Source organism: Mobula birostris, chromosome 18 (genome assembly GCF_030028105.1).
Source record: "Mobula birostris isolate sMobBir1 chromosome 18, sMobBir1.hap1, whole genome shotgun sequence".
NCBI classification, from domain to species: domain Eukaryota; kingdom Metazoa; phylum Chordata; class Chondrichthyes; order Myliobatiformes; family Myliobatidae; genus Mobula; species Mobula birostris.
This window is the reverse complement of record NC_092387.1, coordinates 49,314,524-49,339,517: the sequence shown is the minus strand read 5'-3', so window position 1 is coordinate 49,339,517 and position 24,994 is coordinate 49,314,524. Positions and strand designations below refer to the sequence as shown.

Sequence of the window (24,994 nt, the reverse complement as noted above, 5' to 3'; positions counted from 1 at the left end):
GGTCACAAAGTAGTATAGGAACAACACAGGGAATGGCCAATGTCCAGCAGTCTTGTTAACACTCATGATTATTGGGGCTATATTTCATTAGGAATTTGAAGAGATTTGATTTGTCAACGAAAACACTTGAAAAATTCTACAAATGTACAATGGAGAGCATCCTTCCCATCTGGTATTGGGGGGGGGGGGGGGGGAGGTGTAGCTACTGTAGAAGATCAAAATAAGTTGCAGAAATTTGTAAAATTAGTCAGCTCTATCATGGGTACCAGCCCTGTAGTATCTAAGACATCTTCAAGGAGCAGTGCCTTAGAAAGGCAGAGTCCATCATTAGGGATCACCACCATTCAGGACATGCCCTCTTCACACAGTTACTGCCGGGAAGGAGGTACAGAAGCCTGAAGGCGCACACACACACACACACACACACACACACACACACACACACACACACACACAGTGATTCAGGAACATCTTCTTCCCCTCTACCACCCTTTTTCTAAAAACCCATGAATAGTACCTCACCACTATTTTATTTCTGTTATTTTGCACTACTTACTTTAACTCAACTATTTAATAATATATATTAAGTGTACATATTTAATGTTACTCAAGTTTTTTTTCCTCTATAATTATTTATCATGTATTTTTCATTGTACTGTGTCATAAAATTAACAAATTTCACAATATATACTGGTGATATTAAATCTGATTCCGAATATACTGGACAATAAACTGGACTGGTCAAAGAACACTGAGGCTGTCTACAAGAAGGGTCAGAGCCATCTCTAATTCCTGAGGAGACTGGGGTCCTTTAACAACTGCTGGACGATGCTGAGGACGTTCTATGAGTCTGTGGTGGCCAGTGCGATCATGTTTGCTGTTGTGTGCTGGGGCAGCAGGCTGAGGGTGGCAGACACCAACAGAATCAACAAACTCATTCGTAAGGCCAGTGATGATGTGGGGATGGAACTGGACTCTCTGACAGTGGTGTCTGAAAAGAGGATGCTGTTCAAGTTGCATGCCATCTTGGTCAATGTCTCCCATCCACTACATAATGTACTAGGTGGGCACAGGAGTACATTCAGCCAGAGACTCATCCCACCGAGATGCAGTACTGAGCGTCATAGGAAGTCATTCCTGCCTGTGGCCATCAAACTTTATAACTCCTCCCTTGGAGGGTCAGACACCCTGAGCCAATAGGCTGGTCCTGGACTTATTTCATAACTTACTGGCGTAATTTACATATTACTATTTAACTATTTATGGTTCTATTACTATTTATTATTTATGGAGCAACTGTAATGAATACCAATTTCCCCCAGGATCAATAAAGTATGACTATATTGGACCACTACTGCTGAATAAAACACTTGCCTTCCCAGTTTCCTGCTACCCATTTAATAATCTGGGGAGACAAATGGAAAGCAAAAAGACCAGTGATGGGATCACATATTTCACAGATTCATACAATATGGAAACAGGTCCTTCAGTACCCTGAGTCCACAGTCACAATAATCCTACAAGTGTAACATCTGTAAATTATTCAGGCAGCTAACCAGTGATGCTTTGCACCAGCAAACTGAAGCTACATTGTGCAACACACATAAAATTCTGAAGGCAGGCAGCATCTCAGGAAGACAGGAGGGGAATAAGCAAGTCGATGTTTCACGCAGACAGCCTTCAGGTGGGAGGGGAAGCGGGAAGGAGTCAGAATAAGGTGGTGGGGGTGGGGAGGAGTACAAGCCAGCAGGTAATAGGTGAAGCCAGGTGGGAGGGAAAGAGGGATGAAGTAAGAAGCTGGGAGGGGATAGATGGAAGAAATAATTGGCTGAAGGAGGAGGAAAACTAATAGGAGAGGACAGTGAACCATGGAAGAAAAGGAAGGAGGGGAGGAACAGGAGAGAAGAAGAAAAGGGGTGATTTTCAGCTTCTGCAGGAGCTATGTTGCCTTTGCTCTACTTAAAATCTCCAAGTAATCTCAAATGCATTATCTTCCTGAAATTTACATCAAGGTTTTGAATATTCCAGAATCTCTGCAGGCTGTGTGCTGGGATGGATCTTCATGCCACCAGTTATGCCTCAATACAATCAAGTTCCAAAATATGTGGTTGGGAGTTAGGTCTTCAGTGGGCATTGCTCCCAAATCTACTCTTCTGGAAAGGGCAGTGTTTTTAAATGAGCCACCTCCCTTCTTTGGGTAGTGGCTTGAGGAAAATATGGAATAAAAAAAAAATCTCAGGAATTTAAACAAAATAACTGATTTCACCATTCCTACTTTCCTGACTCAAAGTGAACATCAAAGAATCCAGGGCATTATTTTAACTTAATTTATGCAGAGATCAGCACAGTTAGAGATCATTGCCAATTAATCCACTGGCCCATATATCTTTGGAACGTGGGAGGAAACCAGAACACCCATAGGAAACTCATGCAGTCACAGTGAGAACATACAAACTTCTTATAGAAATTGAACCCAGGTCGTTAGTGCTGCAATAGCATTACACTAGTTGCTACAATACCAAACTCCCTGAAGTTGAGCAGACATCATCTGCCTAAAGCTCTGGTCAATATTTATCTCTCCAATCTCTCCCCCTCAGCAACAAGTATCTTGTTCTGGATGCTGTTGAGGGGGATGACCTGACAGGGGACGCCCACAGTGACTGGGTCTCTGGCACTGAGCCTGGTGCTGTTGTGCAGGAGAGAAGGAGGGAGAAGAGAAATGCGGTAGTCGTCGGGGATTCCATAGTCAGGGGAACAGACAGGAGATTCTGTGAGCCTGACAGAGATACCCACATGGTGTGTTGCCTCCCAGGTGCCAGGGTACGGGATGTCTCGGATCGGGTCCTGAATATTCTAAAAGGGGAGGGTGAGCAGCCAGTTGTCTTGGTACATGTTGGTACCAATGACATAGATAGGACAAAGGAGGTGGTCCTGAAGACAGATTTCCAGGAGTTAGGAAGGAAGCTGAGAAGCAGGACCTCCAGGGTAGTAATCTCGGGATTGCTACCTGTGCCACGTGCTAGCGAGGGCAAGAATAGCCGGATCAGGCAGATGAATGCCTGGCTGAGAGACTGGTGTAGGGGGCAGGGCTTCATATTCTTGGATAATTGGGATCTCTTCTGGGGGAAGTATGACCTGTTCAAAAAGGACAGGTTACACCTGAACCCGAAGGGGACCAATATCCTGGCGGGAAAGTTTAATAGAGCTGTTAGGGAGGGTTTAAACTAATATGGCAGGGGGATGGGAACCAGAATGATAGAGTGGAGGAAGGGGAAAACAGAAATAAATCTAAGATAGTGAGCAGTAAAGATGTCAGGAAAGACAGGCAGGTGATGGGGCAAATGTGTAGCCATTGGGATGAGTTACAGTGCAATAAAGCTGCAGTGAAATCAAAGCAAAAAGCTTCAAATACTGGTCTTAAGGTGTTATACTTAAATGTGCGCAGCATAAGGAATAAGGTGGATGATCTTGTTGTACAGCTACACATTGGCAGGTATGATATTGTGGCCATCACTGAGACCTGGCTAAAGGACGCATGTCTCTGGGAGCTGAACGTCCAAGGATACACAATGTATCGGAAGGATAGGAAGGTAGGCAGAGGGGGAGGCGTGGCTTTATTGGTAAGAAATGATATTAAATCATTAGAAAGAGGTGATATAGGATCAGAAGGTGCAGAATCTTTATGGGTTGAGCTAAGAAATAGCAGGGGTAAAAGGACCCTGATGGCAGTTATTTATAGGCCTCCAAACAGCTGCAGGGATGTGGGCTACAAATTACAACTGGAAATACAAAAGGCTTGTCAGAAGAGCAATGTTATGATAATTGTGGGGGATTTTATCATGCGAGTAGATTGGGAAAACCAGGTCAGCACTGGATCTCAAGAGAGAGAATTTGTAGAATGTCTGCGAGATGGCTTTTTAGAACAGTTTGTTGTTGAGCTCACTAGGGGATCGGCTGTACTGGATTGGGTATTGTGTAATGAACCGGAGGTGATTAGAGAGATTGAGGTGAAGGAATCCTTAGGAGGCAGTGACCATAACATGATTGAGTTCACTGTGAAATTAGAAAAAGAGAAGCCGAAATCTGATGTGTCGGTGTTTCAGTGGAATAAAGGAAACTACAGTGGCATGAGAGAGGAACTGGCTAAAGTTGACTGGAAAGGGACACTGGCGGGAAAGGCAGCAGAGCAGCAGTGGCTGGAGTTTATGCGAGAAATGAGGAATGTGCAAGACAGGTATATTCCAAAAAAGAAGAAATTTTCGAGTGGAAAAAGGATGCAACCGTGGTTGACAAGAAAAGTCAAAGCCAAAGTTAAAGCAAAGGAGAGGGCATACAAGAAAGCAAAAATCAGTGGGAAGACAGAGGATTGGGAAGTTTTTAAAACCTTACAAAAGGAAACCAAGAAGGTCATTAAGAGAGAAAAGATTAACTATGAAAGGAAGCTAGCAAATAATATCAAAGAGGATACTAAAAGCTTTTTCAAGTATATAAAGAGTAAAAGACAGGTCAGAGTAGATATAGGACCGATAGAAAATGATACTGGAGATATTGTAATGGGAGATAAGGAGATGGCAGAGGAACTAAACGAGTAGTTTGTATCAGTCTTCACTGAGGAAGACATCAGCAGTATACCGGACACTCAAGGGTGGCAGGGAAGAGAAGTATGCGCAGTCACAATTACGACAGAGAAAGTACTCAGGAAGCTGAATAGGCTAAAGGTAGATAAATCTCCTGGACCAGATGGAATGCACCCTCGTGTTCTGAAGGAAGTAACTGTGGAGATTGCGGAGGCATTAGCGATGATCTTTCAAAAGTCGATAGATTCTGGTATGGTTCCGGAAGACTGGAAGATTGCAAATGTCACTCCACTATTTAAGAAGGGGGCAAGGAAGCAAAAAGGAAATTATAGGCCTGCTTGACGTCGGTGGTTGGGAAGTTGTTGGAGTCGATTGTCAAGGATGAGGTTACGGAGTACCTGGAGGCATATGACAAGATAGGCAGAACTCAGCATGGATTCCTTAAAGGAAAATCCTGCCTGACAAACCTATTTCAATTTTTTGAGGAAATTACCAATAGGCTAGACAAGGAAGATGCAATGGATGTTGTATATTTGGATTTTCAGAAGGCCTTTGACAAGGTGCCACACATGAGGCTACTTAACAAGATAAGAGCCCATGGAATTACAGGAAAGTTACATACGTGGATAGAGCGTTGGCTGATTGGCAGGAAACAGAGAGTGGGAATTAAGGGATCCTATTCTGGTTGGCTGCTGGTTACCAGTGGTGTTCCACAGGGATCAGTGTTGGGACCGCTTCTTTTTACATTGTACATCAACGATTTGGATTATGGAATAGATGGCTTTGTGGCTAAGTTTGCTGACGATACAAAGATAGGTGGAGGGGACGATAGTGCTGAGGAAATGGAGAGTCTGCAGAGAGACTTGGATAGATTGGAAGAATGGGCAGAGAAGTGGCAAATGAAGTACAATGTTGGAAAGTGTATGGTTATGCACTTTGACAGAAGAAATAAACGGGCAGACTATTATTTAAATGGGGAAAGAATTCAAAGTTCTGAGATGTAACGGGACTTGGGAGTCCTTGTACAGGATACCCTTAAAGTTAACCTCCAGGTTGAGTCAGTAGTGAAGAAGGCGAATGCAATGTTGGCATTCATTTCTAGAGGAATAGAGTATAGCAGCAGGGAAGTTATGTTGAGGCTATATAAGGCACTGGTGAGATCTCACTTGGAGTACTGTGGGCAGTTTTGGTCTGCTTATTTAAGAAAGGATGTGCTGACGTTGGAGAGGGTACAGAAAAGATTCACTAGAATGATTCCGGGAATGAGAGGGTTAACATATGAGGAACGTTTGTCCGCTCTTGGACTGTATTCCTTGGAGTTTAGAAGAATGAGGGGAGACCTCATAGAAACATTTCGAATGTTAAAAGGCATGGACAGAGTGGATGTGGCAAAGTTGTTTCCCATGATGGGCGAGTCTAGTATGAGAGGGCATGACTTAAGAATTGAAGGGCACCCATTCAGAACAGAAATGCCAAGAAATTTTTTTAGTCAGAGTGTGGTGAATCTATGGAATTTGTTGCCACGGGCAGCAGTGGAGGCCAAGTCATTGGGTGTATCTAAGGCAGAGACTGATAGGTATCTGAGTAGCCAGGGCATCAAAGGTTATGGTGAGAAGGTGGGGGAGTGGGACTAAATAGGAGAATGGATCAGCTCATGATAAAATGGCAGAGCAGACTCGATGGGCCGAATGGCCTACTTCTGCTCCCTTGTCTTATGGTGTTACCTTATGGTTATAACATCAATGACATACTGTACATCATCAGTTCATTACCACATTGTCGAAGTATTCTGTGCACAAAGGCTGCCGGATTTCTCTTTCTAAAGATGGAGACAACATTATTGGGTGTAATTTTCTTTGGAACATCAAGAAGGGGATGTGGAGAATGCAATAGAAATGCAGATCTATGTTTACTACCCCACTTGGTACAGGCACTTCCCAACATAGAAACCTCTGAGTGGAAGCTCATTGGCATCACAAAGATTATCCACAGTAAACAAAGGAACTTGCCTTGCTCACCTTTGATGTAACTTTAATGCATTTAATCATGCCAGAAGTATTTAAGGGAAGGCTCGGTAAATCAATGAGAATAAGGGATACAGTAAACTGATGGAGCGAGAGAATGGGAGGGGTTGTGGAGGCTTGTGTAAAGTAAACCTGAATTAGTCTGAATGTCCTGCTCCTCTCCTAGAAATTCTATGTAAGGAGATCAAATGTGTACGACTTAATGATATCCAACAACCAGCAACTTGGACCATGTGATAATCATCCCAGGATGATACAGGTGTCCACCATCCAAGATCAAAAGGAACAAGAGTTGTTGGATTCAATTACTGACTTAACTCTTGCTTCAGGGTGAGAATTGTGTCTTTGCAATTTATGACTTACCCACTTAATTTAAGCTGACACTTCAGGGAAGTAAAAAAGGGTTGTGCAGCATTGTCAGCAGCATTAACATTCAAATTTTGTTTAAAGCTCCATCCACATGGATATATATTTAAAAATATCCAGGGAAATGCTGCGCTTCACTGCATTAACATCAATTTACTAAATTGTGTAACCTGCTTGAGATCATGGTCAATACATTTTCCTACATGTCAATACTGCTTAAAATGCTTCTGTCTACCTTACAATATACTAGAGTACACATTTAGTACATGGGACCCCAATGTAAATAAAATCCAAAAATGAAGACTTTCAGTGGTGTTGACCCTCAGGATAGAAAATGGACAAGTTTGCAGGATGGATCTGCAGGTACATTTTAAGAACCTTCTCAGACTCTCACCACAGACCATGTTCCTCTTGTGGTAAGGTACAATTCAAGGCTATCACTAATAAATCCAAGGAATTTCTCTATCAACAGGCTGAGAGTGTAGGACCTGTCCCCACAGGGAGTGGTTGAGATATACTGTATGTGGTTTGGAAGAACTGGATAATTGTAAGGCAACTGTAACATTGTAAGGCTATCTAAGCACAGACCAGCTCAGCTGATTGACCGGTTTCTGTAGTTGTGAGTACGATATTACTAAGTACAGAACTAGTAACTTCCTGCTCTCAAACTGATGCTGAACACACACTGACAGCTCATTGTGAACCGGTAAATCAAGTCATAACATAGAACAGATCAGTAGAAGAACAGACCCTTCAGCCCACCTTGTCTATGTCAAACACAATGCAAATTATCTCTCTCTCTCTCTCTGCATTCCGCAGGGATCACTCCCTACGCAACTCGCTTGTCCATTCGTCCCCCCCCATCCCTCCCCACCGATCTCCCTCCTGGCACTTATCCGTGTAAGCAGAACAAGTGCTACATATGCCCTTACACCTCCTCCCTTATCACCATTCAGGGCCTCAAACAGTCCTTCCAGGTGAGGCAACACTTCACCTGTGAGTCAGCTGGGGTGATATACCGCGTCCAGTGCTCCCAATGTGGCCTTTTATATATTGGCGAGACCTGACGCAGACTGGGAGACCGCTTTGCTGAACACCTACGCTCTGTCTGCCAGAGAAAGCAGGATCTCCCAGTGGCCACACATTTTAATTCCACATCCCATTCCCATTCTGACATGTCTATCCACGGCCTCCTCTACTGTAAAGATGAAGCCACACTCAGGTTGGAGGAACAACACCTTATATTCCGTCTGGGTAGCCTCCAACCTGATGGCATGAACATCGACTTCTCTAACTTCCGCTAATGCCCCACCTCTCCCTCGTACCCCATCTGTTACTTATTTTTATACACGTTCTTTCTCTCACTCTCCTTTTTCTCCCTCTGAACATACCCCTTGCCCATCCTCTGGGTCCCCCCTCCCCTTGTCTTTCTTCCCGGACCTCCTGTCCCATGATCCTCTTGTATTCCTTTTGCCTATCACCTGTCCAGCTCTTGGCTCCATCCCTCCCCCTCCTGTCTTCTCCTATCATTTTGGATCTCCCCCTCCCCCTCCAACTTTCAAATCCCTTACTCACTCTTCCTTCAGTTAGTCCTGACGAAGGGTCTCGGCCCGAAACATCGACTGCACCTCTTCCTACAGATGCTGCCTGGCCTGCTGCGTTCACCAGCAACTTTGATGTGTGTTGCTTGAATTTCTGCAGAATTCCTGTTATTGGCAAATTATCTAACCCTTTTCTGTCTGTACGTGATTCATATCCCTCCATCCTGCATATTCACATGTTGAAAAGCTTAAGTGCCACAATTACGCCTGCTTCCACAATTGTTCCTGGCAGCATGTTCCAGGCACCTACCGCTCTGAGTAAAAAAAACCTTGCCATTCATATCTCCTTCAATCCTTCCTTTACTCTCATATTTCAGGCTATGCAATGTTCTCCCAGCAAATCACCTGCGATGATGTTTTCAGGGACTGCCATTACATAGGAAGACTGGCTGAAAGTTGGAGAATTGTCATTTTCATCCTATGAGAAAGCAGAGATAGGAATAAATTAGTTCAAAATCCAAAGTCCCCAAATACTACCCTGTATTTCACTTTCTTGTGGATATTCATAGCAGAATGAAGAAGCATGATAGAATCATTGGAAAACTACACACAAAGATTGACAAGCAACCAATGACAAATGACAAACTGTGAAAATCTGAAAAAATAATAACAGAAAGAATAAATAAATAAACTACACAGAGAACATGAGTTGTAGAGTCCTTGAAAGTGAGTCTACAGGTTTTGTTTAATGATTAGTTCCGTATTCTCAGTCAAATTAATCGGCCATACTTTTAAGGAGAAGCTGGATAAACTTTAGTTGTTTGCTCTAGAGTCGCAGTAGGTGAAGGGAGACCTAAAATTGGTTAACAAAATGATGAGAGACATAGATGGAGTAGACAACTGTTATCTTTCCCCCAAGGTCAAAATGTCCAAGACTAGAGGGCATGCATTAACAATGAGGGGGTTAAGTTCAAGTGCAGGGCAAGTTTTTTTATACACAGAGAACGGTGGGTGCCTGGAATGTACTGTCGGGGGTGATGGTGGAGGCAGGCACAATAGTAATGTTCAAGAGGCTTTTAGATAGTCACATGAACATGCAGAGAATGGCAGGATATAGGCCATATGCAAGCAGAAGAGATTAATGCATTTATATATCATTGTTCTTAACAGCATGGGCTAATCCTTTTCAATGTTCTATGATCTTTCTGAATGATCACAAGAAGTTGAATGGCACTTCTTCACAGAGTTATCTCTGATATCCAATCAAATATTCATTGCTCCTCACCATACCCGAAGAGGAGCAATACACTGAGAACTTGCTGTATTATCAGAATCAGAATTAGGTTTATTATCACCGATATGTGACGTGAAATTTGTTAACTTAGCGGCAGCAGTTCAATGCAATACATAATCTAGCAGAGAGAGAAAAAAAACATAATAATAAACAAACAAATCAATTACGTATATTAAGTAGATTTTTAAAAATGTGCAAAAGCAGAACTACTGTACATTAAAAAAGTGAGGTAGTGTCCAAAGTTTCAATGTCCATTTAGGAATCAGATGGCAGAGAGGAAGAAGCTGTTCCTGAATCGCTGAGTGTGTGCCTTCAGGCTTCTGTACCTCCTACTTGACAGTAACAGTGAGAAAAGGGCATGCCCTGGGTGCTGGAGGTCCTTAATAATGGACACTGACTTTCTGAGACACCACTCCCTGAAGATGTCCTGGGTACTTTGTAGGCTAGTACCTAAGATGGAGCTGACTAGATTTACAACTTTCTGCAGCTTCTTTTGGTCCTGTGTAGTAGCCCCTCCATACCAGACAGTGATGCAGCCTGTCAGAATGCTCTCCATGATACAACTATAGAAGTTTGTGAGTGTATTTGTTGACATGCCAAATCTCTTCAAACTCCTAATAAAGTATAGCCATTGTCTTGCCTTCTTTATAACTACATTGATATGTTGGGACCAGGTTAGATCCTCAGAGATCTTGACACCCAGGAACTTGATGCTGCTCACTCTCTCCACTTCTGATCCCTCTATGAGGATTGGTATGTGTTCCTTTGTCTTACCCTTCTTAAAGTCCACAATCAGCTCTTTCATCTTACTGACGTTGAGTGCCAGGTTGTTGCTTCGGCACCACTCCAATAGTTGGCAAATCTCACTCCTGTACGCCCTCTCGTCACCACCTGAGATTCTACCAACAATGGTTGTATCATCAGCTAAAGTAGATGCTATTTGAACTATGCCTAGTCACACAGTCATGTGTATACAGGGAGTAGGGCAGTGGGCTAAGCACACACACCTGAGGTGCGCCAGTGTTAATCGTCAGTGTGGAGGATATGTTATCACCAATCCGCACAGAATGTGGTCTTCCAGTTCGGAAGTCAATGATCCAATCGCAGAGGGAAGTACAGAGGCCCAGGTTCTTCAACTTCTCAATCAGCATTGTGGGAATGATGGTATTAAATGCTGAGCTATAGTCAATGAACAGCATCCTGACGTAGGTGTTTGTGTTGTCTAGGTGGTTTAAAGCCATGTGGAGAGAGATTGAGATTTTATCTGCCATTGACCTATTGTGGCGAAAGGCAAATTGCAATGGGTCCAGGTCCTTGCTGAGGCAGGAGTTCAGTCTAGTCATAACCAACCTCTCAAAAGCATTTCATCATTGTCAATGTGAGTGCTATTGGGCCATAGTCATTAAGGCAGCCCACATTATTCTTCTTTGGCACTGGTACATAGTTGCCTTTTTGAAGCAAGTGGGATTTAGCTGTCATGTTTATTGCATCAAAACTATTAAAATATTTTGGAAGAAATACTGCTTTAGCTTTATAAGTCCTTTGAAATGACTTAAAAGTTGTGCTAGCTGTTACAAACACAAGCTTTTCTCTCCACAGAGAAAACAGGAATTCCAGTAAAATTTTACAACATGATCTCCATTCCATTATCCAGGTTATGAGTCAAATTAATCAGCCATACTTTTCTAGCTTTTGAATACCATTGCACTTCCATATAGTGGTTATGATTTCAATATATATATTTTAGCTTTAATAACATTTTGGCAAGTTGTAGTTAAAAATTGAGGCAGTTAATTTGCTTTAATGTAAATATTTAAAGAGGTTAAAAGCAAAAGCCAAGGCAGAACTGCATATTTATGAAACAGATCTCTGGGGCTGGCTGTCTTTACTGTGATTAAACTTAATTGCCCAGTCTGACAGCCTTGTCAAACATGTTGAAGCTCAAAAGCAAGTTAAGCTACAGTAACTTGTGCTTATTTTGGATGAAGGCAGACATTGGGTTCATGGTCATATTAAAAATTTTGAGAACCAATGGTGATGCTCCACAAAGTCACGGATCAAATCCCTGAGGTCTGCCAAGGACAAGTTTTATGATTGACGGAAGAAAGACAGGATCCACAGTAACAAAGGACCTTAAAGAATGAAGGAATTGGTTGTTAACTTCAGAAGGAATAGTGGACCACACGACCCAATTTACATCGGTGGTGCGCAAGTGGAACAGGTCAAAAGCTTTAAGTTCCTTAAGGTCAATATCACAAATGACCTGACTTGGTCCAACCAAGCAGAGTTCACTGCCAAGGCGGCCCACCATCACCTTTATTTCCTGAGAAAACTGAAGAAATTTGGCCTGTCTCCTAAAACCCTCACTAATTTTTATAGATGCACTGTAGAAAGCATTCTTCTAGGGTGCATCACAACCTGGTATGGAAGTTGTCCTGTCCAGTCCCTGTAAGTGCAAGTGCTACACCTGTCCCTACACCTCCTCTCTTGCCACCATTCAGGGCCCCAAACAGTCCTTCCAAGTGAGGCAACACTTCACTTGTGAATCTGTTGGGGTCATCTATTGCATCTGGTGCTCCCGGTGCAGCCTCCTCTACATCGGTGAAACCCGACGCAGATTGGGGGACCGCTTCGTCGAGCACCTCTGCTCCATCCGCTAAAACGGACAGGCTCTCCCAGTAGCCACCCACTTCAACTCTGCTTCCCACCCCCATTCAGATATGTCCATACATGGCCTCCTCTACTGCCATGATGAGACTAAACTCAGGTTGGGGGAGCAACAACTCATATACTGCCTAGGTAGTCTCCAGCCCCTTGGTATGAACATAGAATTCTCCAACTTCCAGTAATTCCCTCCCCCTCCCTTCCTCTATCCCTATGTCACTCTGCCCCCTCCCCCAGCTGCCTATCACCTCCCTCATGGTTCCGCCTCCTTCTACTACCCATTGTGTTTTCCCCTATTCCTTCTTCACCTTTCCTGCCTATCACCTCCCTGCCTCCCCCCTTTAACTTTCCCCTTACTGGTTTTTCACCTGGAAGCTACCAGCCTTCTCCTTCCCACCCTCCCCCCACCTTCTTTATAGGGCCTCTGCCCCTTCCCTCTACAGTTCTGACGAAGGGTTCTGGCCCGAAACATTGACCGATCTTTTCCGCGGATGCTGCCCGACCTGCTGAGTTCCTCCAGCGTGTTGTGAGTGTTGCTTTGACCCCAGCATCTGCAGATTATTTTGTGCCTTTTCTCCTTGGAGTGACGGAGGATGAGAGGTGACCTGATTAAGGTGTATAAGATGATGAGAGGCATTGATCGTGCAGATAGTGAGAGGCTTTTTCCCAGGGCTGAAATGGATAACATGAGAGGGCACAGTTTTAAAGTGCTTGGAAGCAGGTATAGAGGAAATGCCAGGGGTAAGTTGTTTTTTTTTTTAAAAACGCAGAGAGTGGTGAGTGCGTGGAATGAGGTGCTGGCGACAGTGGTGGAGGTGGATATAATAGGGTCATTTTAAGAGATTGCTGGATAGGTACATGGAGTTTAGTAAAATTGAGAGCTAAGGGTAACCCTAGGTAATTTCTAAAGTAAACACATGTTCGGCGCAGCATTGTGGGCCGAAGGGCCTGTATTGTGTTGTAGGTTTTCTATGTTTCAAAGTTAGAATTTCACTTCGATTGTCATGACTAAAGGCCAAGGAATTTACTAATAAGGTCTCAGTTACATGACTGAATGGCACCTTCAATGGTTTATGGTAAATTGAACTCATCATGAACACTGCTACCAGGCTTTTAAATAACAAATGCTACAAGCTTCTTTCCAAAGAATCGTGCACCAGCCTCTGATTAAATATTAATGGAAAATCTACAAAGCTCAGCTCAGGCTTTATTTACAAAAATAAAAAAAAGCACTTCTTGGTCACCTGAGACAAGATGTTGCTCTGGGATGTCCCTTTGTAGGTGTCAAGGCCACAGATACCACGTCATGAATAACTCAGCTCATCTCTGGCTTGCTTGAGGTTATTACCTACATTGAATGAAGAGCCTTTGAAAGTATGGGAAGCTTGAATTGCCTCAGAGCAGGGGATTTGAGAGTTCAAGATTTCTGAGTGGAGTTTGGACTCTTAACTCAACATTCTCTGAACTTCAGAGTTGTTAACGTCTGACATCTAAGTATTTACAATATTTATTTCAGACTTGGGTCCTCTAGCACCAAACGGCTTTCAACCCAAATCAATCATTACGATCAAAATGCCCATCCAATCTCGTCCCATTTGCCTGAATTTGAACTATATCCCTGTTCTATCCACTTACCTGTTTGTTATTGTACCTGCCTCAACCACCTTGCCTGTCAGTTCATTCAAGTTTATTATCATTCAACCCTACATACACATACAGTTGAATAAAACATCCTTCCTCTGGGACCGGGGTGCAAAATAAAATACAGGTACACGCACATGTAGTAATTATCCAGTGCATACAGTCACAAAATAATATTAGCACCAGTCCCTGAGTGACATGGCCTGAAATTGACAGGCTTACCTAAAGTATGGGGTGTATGCTTGTTCTAAGATAGTACAATGTAACTGGCACTATTATAATAAAACAAGTGGTAGTATAAATATGTGAAACAGCAGCAATAAAAGATGAAAAATGACCAGCGTAGGATGAGAGTGTACCTATGAGTTGGGGAGCGGCCAGCAGAGCTTTCAGACAGGGTATACACGTGTGCTAGATGGCAGCAGGGTGCTAAGAAGTCTAAAAGCCTGGGGAAGGAAGCTGTTATCTAGCTTGTCAGTTCTGGTTATTATACTATGGTCCCTTTTGCCTGATGGTTTCAAAGTTTCAAAGTGCATCGATCATCAAAGAATGTATAAATTATACAAACTTGAGATTTGTTTGCTTACAGGCAGTTGCAAAGTAAGGAACCTGAAAGAACCCAATTTAAAAAAAATAAGACCAACCCCTGCCCCAGTGGCCATAGAAAAAGAGTAAAAAAAAACAAAGCAAATCATATAAACATCAAAAGTGAGCAACAACAACAGCATTCCGAACCAAATTGAGTCATTAGATCCAAATCTGCGGAGCAGCCTGGAGTAGGCCCAAAGCCTCAGTATTCAATTCATTATTTTAGCAGGCACGTTGCTACAAAGTTCACAGACACAAAGCACAGCAGCCTGGGGAAGTCTCACAGCCTTAGCGTCATGGAGAGGCAAACCCCCCAGATTATCTGCGCCAGCATTTAAGTGTCCAAACCTCGCACTAGGACCCGCCCCACAAATTGCTCTGGGCCTAGATTTAGCTGCTGAAGGAGCTGTCCTCAATCTCTCCAAGTCGGCTTGGCGCCCAGAGTGATCCTACCTCGCCCGACTTTTGACACCCTGCCTTACAGGCTGGCACTTAGATTGTCCAAACACTGGATTGTACCTCGCATTAGAGCCCGGGCCTCGCCACGGCGAATTGCTCCGGGCCTTGAATGCGCTGCCCAGTGATTCACTTCAGATCTGGATTTTGCTGCTGAAGAAGCCATTTCTTGACCTCTCCAATTCGGCTTGGCACTTAGAGCAATACACTCTCATACCCGGTGGGAGGTCAAAGAGGATTGTGGAAAGGATGGGAGGGGTATTTGACAATCCACCCTCTGCATGAATAAGTTGCTCTTCAGGTCCCTTTTAAATCCTTCTCTCACCTTAAACCTGTACCATCTAAGTTTTGATTCCTTTCTCTTGGAAAAGGACTGTATTGTTCACCAGAGTCCACTAGCATCGCAGCTCCAGGAAGAGACTGGAAATTTCATAAATGTTGTGAAATGTAGTCACCGCTTCATCTGCGGGCCAAATCTCTAACCTCAACCGACAATTCTTGGAATAATTAATCATTCACTTGCACACTATAATGTGAATTTGCCGCTTGTTATGAGTGGCCCCAATGAATGTCATCAACTTTCATAATTTATTAATTTGAGATAATTTAAACCATTCAAGGCATCACCAAGAGACTAAGTGATCGTGATATTTCAGTTGGGCTTTATTCACAAATGGGTGAAGAAAATTGCTAATTTAAAGAGGAACAGGGCTAATATATACGGCTCAAACAACTTACTCAGGTTTCTAACACACTTGGAAAATAGTTCGGACACTTTTTTATACAGATTTTTTTTTTTTTTTAAATAAGTATCTGGCCCAATGAACACATGCTGCCCAATTACATCCATGGGGCAGAAAACTGGAGCACCCAGAGGAAACACGTGTGGTCACAAGGAGAACATACAGACTTCTTACAGAGGAAGGAATTGAACTCAGGCTTCCAGTTGCTGTAACAGGATTACGCTAACCCCTACACTACCATGCTGCCCACTCTGTAAACTGTTGATAAATGGAAGAAAATTGCATGGACTGAAAATCTGAAATAACAACAGAAGCAACACACTCAAAATGCTGGAGGAACTTAGCAGGCCAAAACGTCGACTGTACTCTTTTCCATAGGTGCTGCCTGGCCTGCTGACCTCCTCCAGCAATTTGTGTGTGTTGCTTAGAATTCCAGCATCTACAGATTTTCTCTTGTTAGAAATAAAAACAGAAAATGTTTTTAGACAGTGTCCATGGAAGGATAACCAGTTTCAGTTCTAGGACCTCTACTCAGAACTTCCCGTACCACTGAATGGATTTGGGTCTGAAACTTCAACTCTGTTTCCATTTTTATAGATGCTGCTTGACCCAATGAGTTCTGCCAACATCCTCTATTTTGTTGTAGGTTTTGTTCCCTCTCTGGTATTGGCACTAAGGTACTGACCAAGATCCTATGTTCATGATAGGAAAGTCACCACAAATCCCTATCACTTCCCGAATGAATCAGTGTTGCTTTAAGCGATTGAACAACGAACATTGGCCAAGTCATACTTACAAAAACTTCAACAATCACAGGCACTGTACTATGGAGAGGAGGAGTTCCGGCATCTTTAGCCATAATGGTCAGGTAGACAAATCCTCCTGGTACCTGCTCGAAGTCAATGGGTCTTGTGACAATAACAACTAGAAAACAAAACAACATTGAGGAAGGTTAATACTACTCAATACTTCATAAAAGTTATCAGCCCTGGAATGCAACAGTAGATTTTTTCTGTTTACATTTTATTATATCCTTTTCAGTAACAGATAACAATTTAAACTTTTCTTGATGACTGTGAAGATTAATTGCCTGCTTCAATGCAAAACACATCTCTAGAGACAGGAACTTTGACTTCTGGACATTTTTAATTAAAATTTAAGAAAAGGACTATCATAAGGACATATATAAAGTACTTGCCCACTACAGGGACCAATAATAATTTCTTGACTGTAATTAACAACATCAAGTTAAAGGAACAATCAGTTGTGATCTGCAGTTGAGCCATAAACAGAAAATTTCAGGCAGTCAAGTGGAAGATTCCTGCATGCTGGCAGATGTGAAATAGAAACTATAAAAGCCAGGAAGTATGTCCCTGATATACTTAGGATAGATTGTTTCTCTCTTTTCCTGGATTTCACCAGCACTGCATTAGTTTGCTGTCAAAAGGATGAATGCAATTCTTGGGTGACTGCCAAAATTAAATCCTATGAGCTTGATGTTTGCAGTTGAAAGAATTACAAGGCTTAAAGACTTCCTTAAAAAAAAACCAGCCACCTCTGCCAGAAGTATTTACATTTATAAAAACACAGGGATTAGGAATAGGATTTGTGCCTGTTCTATCATGAAGATCATGGATGATTCAACTTCACTTTTCTGCCCAATTCCCATATCCCTCAATGCCCTTCATTCAAAATACCAACTTTGGATATACTCAAAAATCAAGCATCCACCAGCCACTGGGAGAAGATATTTTTAAGAGTCACAATGTTCCAAATGAAGAAATTTCTTTTCATCTCAGACTTAAGTATCTTACTCCTTATCCTACCAGAGTAACAAACACAAAATGCTGGAACACACATAAACGTTGCTGGTGAACACAGCAGGCCAGGCAGCATCTATGGAAAAGAGTAAAGAGTCCTGATGAAATATTGACTCTTTATTCCTTTCCATAGACGCTGCCTGATCTGCTCAGTTCCTCATGCATACTGTGTGTGTTACTCTGGATTTCCAGCATCTGCAGTATCCCTTGTGTTAGCGAGATTCTGGACTCAGTCCCTAGCAATCTCTCTCTGAATCTTATTTGAATCAAGGAAACCACCTCTCATTTGGTTAAACTCCAGTAAGTTCAGACACATCCAACTCAATTTCACTTGTAATCAATGAATTAACCCAGTGATTCCACACCATCTCTGATTTGTATGTATTGCCTCAATTGTCAAACCAAAATGCACACAGTACTTTAGGCGCAACACACCAAAAGCTAAAGGAATTCAGTAGGTAGGACAGCATTTATGAAGAGAAATGGGCAGTCAATATTTTGAGCTGAGACCCTGTCAATCATAGATACTGGGTTCCTCCAGCTTTTTGGGTGTTGCTCCAGATTACAGCATCTGCATTGGCTTGTATCTCTATGGTATTTCAGATGTTGTCTCATCAAAGTTCAGTACAATTTAAGCAAGATTTCCCTTGTAGACCAATCTGAATGCAGTAAGACTAAAGTTCAAAGTAAATTTAATATCAAGGTACATATATGTCACAATACCCTGAGATTCATTTTCTTGAAGTACTCAATAAATTCAATAACCAGAATCAATGAAAAGCCTCACGAACTGGGCATAAAACTAGTGTACAAAAGACAACAAACTGTGCAAGTACTAAAAGAAAGAAATAATAATAATGCTGAGAAAAAACAGAAACAATCCAATACCTTACGGGATCCTGTAGCAGTTTAACAGAATCTGATTACTTACACAGGAACTATCAAGTGACAAACATCATTCATCAAAATCTAGCTTTAAAATACAAACTCACAGATGAAATCACACCCTACTATAATACAAGCCTGATCCAGTTTTAGAGTCAGAATACCACTTATTATATTATGACTGATCAGTTATTACAGATAGAAAGATCCATAACAACCGTCTGGATATAATAATACAGGATAAACAAGCAAGAATAACTGATGTAATAGATTAGCCATTCCAAACATGTATAACATAAGGGAAAAACACAGAAATAAGCTGAAATAAGAGAGGAAATTGAAAGATTTTGGAACATAAACAAGGTATATTTTGTCACGGTAGTAATGTCTACAACTGGTATCATCCCAAAGGCACTACACAATTGCATCAAACAATTAGTAATATCTATGTAAATCTTCAGAAAGCCATAATATTAAACATCACTAGAATAGTCTGGAAGTTCTTAGCAATTGACAAATGAGCATGCTTGTGCCCATACCTCAGGTTTTACCAGTTTCAGCTGAGAAAAAGTGAAAAAAAGTAAACAAATGAGCCATAATTATCAAGAACATGAGATGGAGCATCCTTGAAAGTGAATCCACAGGTTGTGGAAACATTTCAATGACAGGGCAAGTGAAGTTGAGTGAAGTTATCCTTTTTGGTTCAAGAGCCTTATGACTGAGAGGTAATAACTGTTCCTAACCTCTTGCTGCGAGTTCTGAGGCTCCTGTACCTTCTTCGTGATGGCGGCAGCAACAAGAATGCGTGACCAGGGTAGTCAAAGTCCCTGACAATGGACGCTGCTTTCCTGTGACAATGCTCCATGTAGATGTGCTCAATGGTGGGGAGGGTTTCACGCATGACGGACTGGACTGGATCCACTACCTTTGTAGGATTTTCTTTTCAAGGGCATTGGTGTTTCCATACCAGGCTGTGATGCAGCCGGTCAATATACTTTCCACAACAAATCTCTTGAAGTTTCTGGATGTCATGCCTAAGGAAGTAGAGGCGCTGCTGTGCTTTCATCGTAATTGCACTTATGCTCTGGGCCACGGACAGGTCTTCTGGAATGATAACACTGAGAAATTTAAAGTTGCTGACACTCCCCTCCTCTGATGACTGGCTCACGGACCTCTGGTTTCCTCCCCCTGGTCAATAATCAGCTCCTTGGTCTTACTGACATTGACTATGAGGTTGTTGTGGCACCATTCTGATTTTCAGTCTCCCTACTATGTGCAAATTTGTCACCTCCTTTGCTTTGGTCTATGACGGTGGTGTCATCAGCAAACTTGAAAATTGCACTGAAGATGTGTTTGGCCACACAACCATAAGTGTAAGGTGAGTAGAGAAGGGGGCTAAGAACTTAGCCTTATGGTGCATCTATGCTGATGGAGTTGTGGAGGATATGATGTTGCCAATCTAAAGTGACTGGGGTCTGCAAGTGAGGAAATCAAGGATTCAATTCAAAAGAAGGTATTAAAGCCAAGGCCTTCAAGCTTACTGATTAGTTTTGAAAGCCGAGCAATAGTTGATAAAAAGCATCCTGATACAGTATGTATATCCTTGGAGTCCAGATGCCCCATGGCTGAGCGAAGAGTCAATGAGATGGTATCTGCTGTGGACCTGTTGTACTGGTGTGGGTCCAAGTCATTGCTCAGGCAGGAGGGCCACCATGCAGAGTCACAGCATCACAGTGTCATACAGCACAGGAATGAGCCCTTTGGCCCCCAATGATCCTAGCTAACCAAGATTCACATCTATGTATGTCTGTCAGGACGCTGAAGCAGGGACCCAATTGCAGACCAAGTACTGTGCGCACCGTGATACTTACTGAGTAGCAAATCCAGGGGAGGCAACAAAGTCTGCATCAAAGTTCAGGCAGAGATGAAAACATCCAGAGAAATCCAGAAACCAGAATCGGGAAACAGGCAGAGTCGATATTCAGACAGAGAGAGAGTACAGATACGAGTGCTGGAAAGGCTCAGGAAAATGCACTGGTACAATCAGGCATCAAACAGGTGAAAACACGGGACTGAAATACACTGAGCAATAAACAGAGAGGCAGATGATAGGTGGAGCACAACGAGACAGAAGTGGCAGCAAAACAGATAATAATGAGAAACAGGTGAGAGACGGAGTACTCAGTAATACAGGGGCTGGAGTAGAGCAGGAGCACTCAGTAATACAGGGGCTGGAGTAGCGCAGGAGCAGGACAGGAGCACATGGCAATACAAAACCACAGACTGACGGCTAGGGGGAAAACACACCAAAAGATAAAGTTCAACTGGAGGTACTGACAATGTCTCACTTGTTTGCATTTGGCCCATACCCCTTTAAATCCATCCTATTCATGTACAGTATCTCTTCAAGTACCTTTTAAATGTGGTTACTCTACCTGCTTTGATCAACTCCTCTGGAAGCACATTCCATATACTTGCTATACTTACGATGAAAAAAGATAGAACATAGAACATAGAAAACCTACAGCACAATACAGGCCCTTCAGCCCACAATGCTGTGCCGAACATGCACTTACTTTAGAAATTACCTAGGGCTACCCATAGCCCTCTATTTTCCTAAGCTCCACGTACCTATCCAAGGATCTCTTAAAAGACCCTATTGCATCCGCGACCACCACCATCACTGGCAGCTCATTCCACACACTCACCACTCACTGCATAAAAAACTTACCCCTGACATCCCCTCTGCACCTACTTCCAAGCACCTTAAAACTGTGCCCTCTCATGCTAGCCATTTCAGCCCTAGGAAAAAGCCTCTGACTGTCCACATGATCAATGCCTCTCATCATCTTATACACCTCTATCAGGTCATCTCTCATTATCTGTCACTCCAAAGAGAAAAGACCAAGTTCACGCAACCTATTCTCATAAGGCATGCTTGCCAATCCAGGCAACATCCTCGTAAGTCTCCTCAGCACCCTTCCTATAGTTTCCACATCCTTGCTGTAGTGAGGCGACCAGTACTCCGAGTGGGATCTGATCAGGATTCTATATAGCTGCAACATTACCCCTCAGTTCTTGAACTCAGTCCCACGGTTGATGAAAGCCAATACAGCGTATGCCTTCTTAACCACACAGTCAACCTATGCAGCAGCTTTGAATGTCCTATGGACTCTGACCCCAAGATCCCTCTGAATCTCCACACTGCCAAGAGTTTTACAATTAATACTTTATTCTGTCAACATATTTGACCTTCCAAAATGAACCACCTCACAATTATCTGGGTTGAACTCCATCTGCCACTTCTTAGCCCCGTTTTGCATCCTATCGATGTCCTGCTATAACCTCTGACAGCCATCCACACTATCCACAGCACCCCCAACCTTGGTGTCATCAGCAAATTTATTAACCCATCCCTCCACTTCCTCATCCCGGTCATTTATAAAAATCACGAAGAGAAATCGTCCTAGAACAGATCCCTGAGGCACACCACTAGTCACCCGCCTCCATGCAGAATATGACCCTTCTACATCCACTCTTTGCCTTCTGTGGGCAAGCCAATTCGGGATCCACAAAGCAAGGTCCTTTTGAATCCCATGCCTCCTTACTTTCTCAATAAGCCTTGCATGGAGTACCTTATCAAATGCCTTGCTGAAATCCATATACACTACATCGACTGTTCTACCTTCATCAATGTGTTCAGTCATATCCTCAAAAATTCAATCAGACTCATAAGGCACAGCCTGCTATTGACAAAGCCATGCTGACTATTTCTAATCATATTATGCCTCTCCAAATGTTCATAAATCCTGCCTCTCAGGATCTTTTCCATCAACTTACCAACCACTGAATTAAGACTCACTGGTCTATAATTTCCTGGGCTATCTCTACTCTTCTTGAATAAGGGAACAACATCTGCAGTCCTTCAATCCTCCGGAATCTCTCCCGTCCCCATTGATGATGCAAAGATCATTGCCAGAGGCTCAGCAATCTCCTCACTCGCCTCCCAAAGTAGCCTGGGGTATGTCTCATCCGGTCCCAGTGACATATCCAACTTGATGCTTTCCAAAATCTCCAGTACATCCTCTTTCTTAATGTCTATATCCTTAAGCTTTTCAGTCCACTCTAAGTCATCCCTACAATCACCAAGGTCCTTTTCCGTAGTGAATATTGAAGCAAAGTACTCACTAAGTACCTCCACTACCTCCTCCGGTTCCATATACACTTGATTGGTCCTATTCTCTCATGTCTTATCCTCTTGCTCTTCACATACTTGTAGAATGCCTAGGGGTTTTCCTTAATCCTGCTCGCCACAGCCTTCTCATGGCCCCTTCTGGCTCTCCTAATTTCATTCTTAAGCTCCTTCCTGCTAGCCTTATAATTTTCTACATCTCTATCATTACCTAGTTTTCTGAACTTTTCGTAAGCTTTTCTTTTCTTCTTGACTAGATTTTCTACAGCCTTTGTACACCATGGTTCCTGTATCTTACCATCCTTTTCCTGTCTCATTGGAACACACCTATGCAGATTGCCACACAAATATCTCCCGAACATTTGCCGCATTTCTGCCATACATTTCCCTGAGAACATCTACTCCCAATTTATGCTTCCAAGTTCCTGCCTGATAGTTTCATATTTCCCCTTACTCCATTTAAACATTTTCCTATCTTCTCTGCTCCTATCCCTGTCCAATGCTATGGTAAAGGTGATATAATTGTGATCACTATCTCCAAATGCTCTCCCACTGAGAGACCTGACACCTGACCAGATACCAGATCAAGTACAGCCTCTCCTCTTGTAGGCTGATCTACATATTGTGTCAGAAAACCTTCCTGAACACAACTAACAAACTCCATCTCATCTAAACCCCTTGCTCTAGGGAGATGCCAATCAAAATTGGGGAAATTAAAATCTCCCATCACGTTCCAGAATCTGTCTCCCGATCTGCTCCTCGATGTCCCTGTTACTATTGGGTGGTCTATAAAAAGCACCCAATAGAGTTATTGACCCCTTCCTATCTCTAATTTCCATCCACAGAGACTCAATAGACAATCCCTCCATGACTTCCTCCTTTTCTGCAGCCATGACACTATCTTTGATCAGCAGTGCCACACCCCCACCTCTTTTGCCTTCTTCCCTGTCCTTTCTGAAACATCTAAAGCCTGGCACTCCAAGTAACCATTCCTGCCCCTGAGCCATCCAAGTCTCTGTAATAGCCACAACATCATAGCTCCAAGTACTGATCCACGCTCTAAGTTCATCTGCTTTGTTCATGATACTCCTTGCATTGAAATGGACACATCTCAAACCATCAATCTGAGTGCATCCCTTCTCTATCACCTGCCTATCCTCCCTCTCACACTGCCTACAGGCAGTGTATTCTCAGTGTATTCTCTGTTTGTGAGCTAATCGCCCCTTCCTCCGTCCCTTCAGTTCGGTTCCCACTCCCCAGCAATTCTAGTTTAAACTCTCCCCAGTAGCCTTAGCAAAGCTTCCTGACAGGATATTGGTCCCCCTCGAATTCAAGTGCAGCCCATCCTTATTGTATAGGTCACCCTGCCGCAGAAGAGGTCCCAATGATCAAGAAATCTGAATCCCTGCCCCCTGCTCCAATCCCTCTCAGCCACACATTTATCCTCCACCTCACTCTATTCCTATACTCACTGTCGCGTGGCACAGGCAGTAATCCCGAGATTACTACCCTTGTAGTCCTGCTTCTCAGCTTCTTTCCTAACTCCCTGTAGTCTGTTTTCAGGACCTCCTCCCTTTTCCTACCTACGTCATTGGTACCAATATGCACCACGACCTCTGGATGTTCACCTCCTCACTTCAGGATATCGTGGACATGATCAGAAACATCCCGGACCCTGGCACCTGGGAGGCAAACTACCATACGTGTTTCATTCCTGTGTCCACAGAATCGCCTGTCTGTCCCCCTAACTATAGAGTCCCCTATTACTGCTGCCAACCTCTTCCTTTCCCTACACTTCTGAGCCACAGGGCCAGACTCCGTGCCACAGTACTCAAACAGGAGTACTTATTGTTAAGAGGGACAGCCACAGGGGCACTCTCTAGCAATGTTCCCTCTAATTTTTAGTAGTCAGTGTGCGCAAAAATCTTATGTTATGCAAATTTTTTTCCTGTGACAAAAGTATGTGTGTACTGAATGCACACATGGCACAGTTTATGTAGGCTTACAAAATATTTGACATAAAACTGCACAGAATAACAACAAAATAACATACATATTTAAGTCACTCAGTTATTTTTTTCTCTCTCCTGTCTTTGGCATTTACCCATTCTTTGTAAACTAATAGAACTTCCATCCAATTGATAGCTTTTGATTCCCATTAACATATCCAAATGACATTCACCTAAACGGTTTCTCAGCTTGT

At 42.9% G+C, this 24,994-nt stretch overlaps 1 protein-coding gene across 13 annotated transcripts in view; it reads right to left on the bottom strand.

Moving 5' to 3' along the window:
- Positions 1-24,994, bottom strand: part of cdh23 (cadherin-related 23) — a 1,156,658-nt gene that overhangs the window by 470,641 nt on the left and 661,023 nt on the right. For 12 of the 13 annotated variants that reach the window (XM_072282605.1, XM_072282606.1, XM_072282607.1 and 9 more), the window contains exons 17-18: positions 16,691-16,818; positions 8,914-8,986 (exon numbers count right to left, since the gene is read on the bottom strand). In XM_072282605.1, the coding sequence (XP_072138706.1) occupies positions 8,914-8,986; positions 16,691-16,818 (201 nt within the window). The remainder of the gene's footprint in view (positions 1-8,913; positions 8,987-16,690; positions 16,819-24,994) is intronic. The other variant, XM_072282617.1, reaches the window with a different exon arrangement.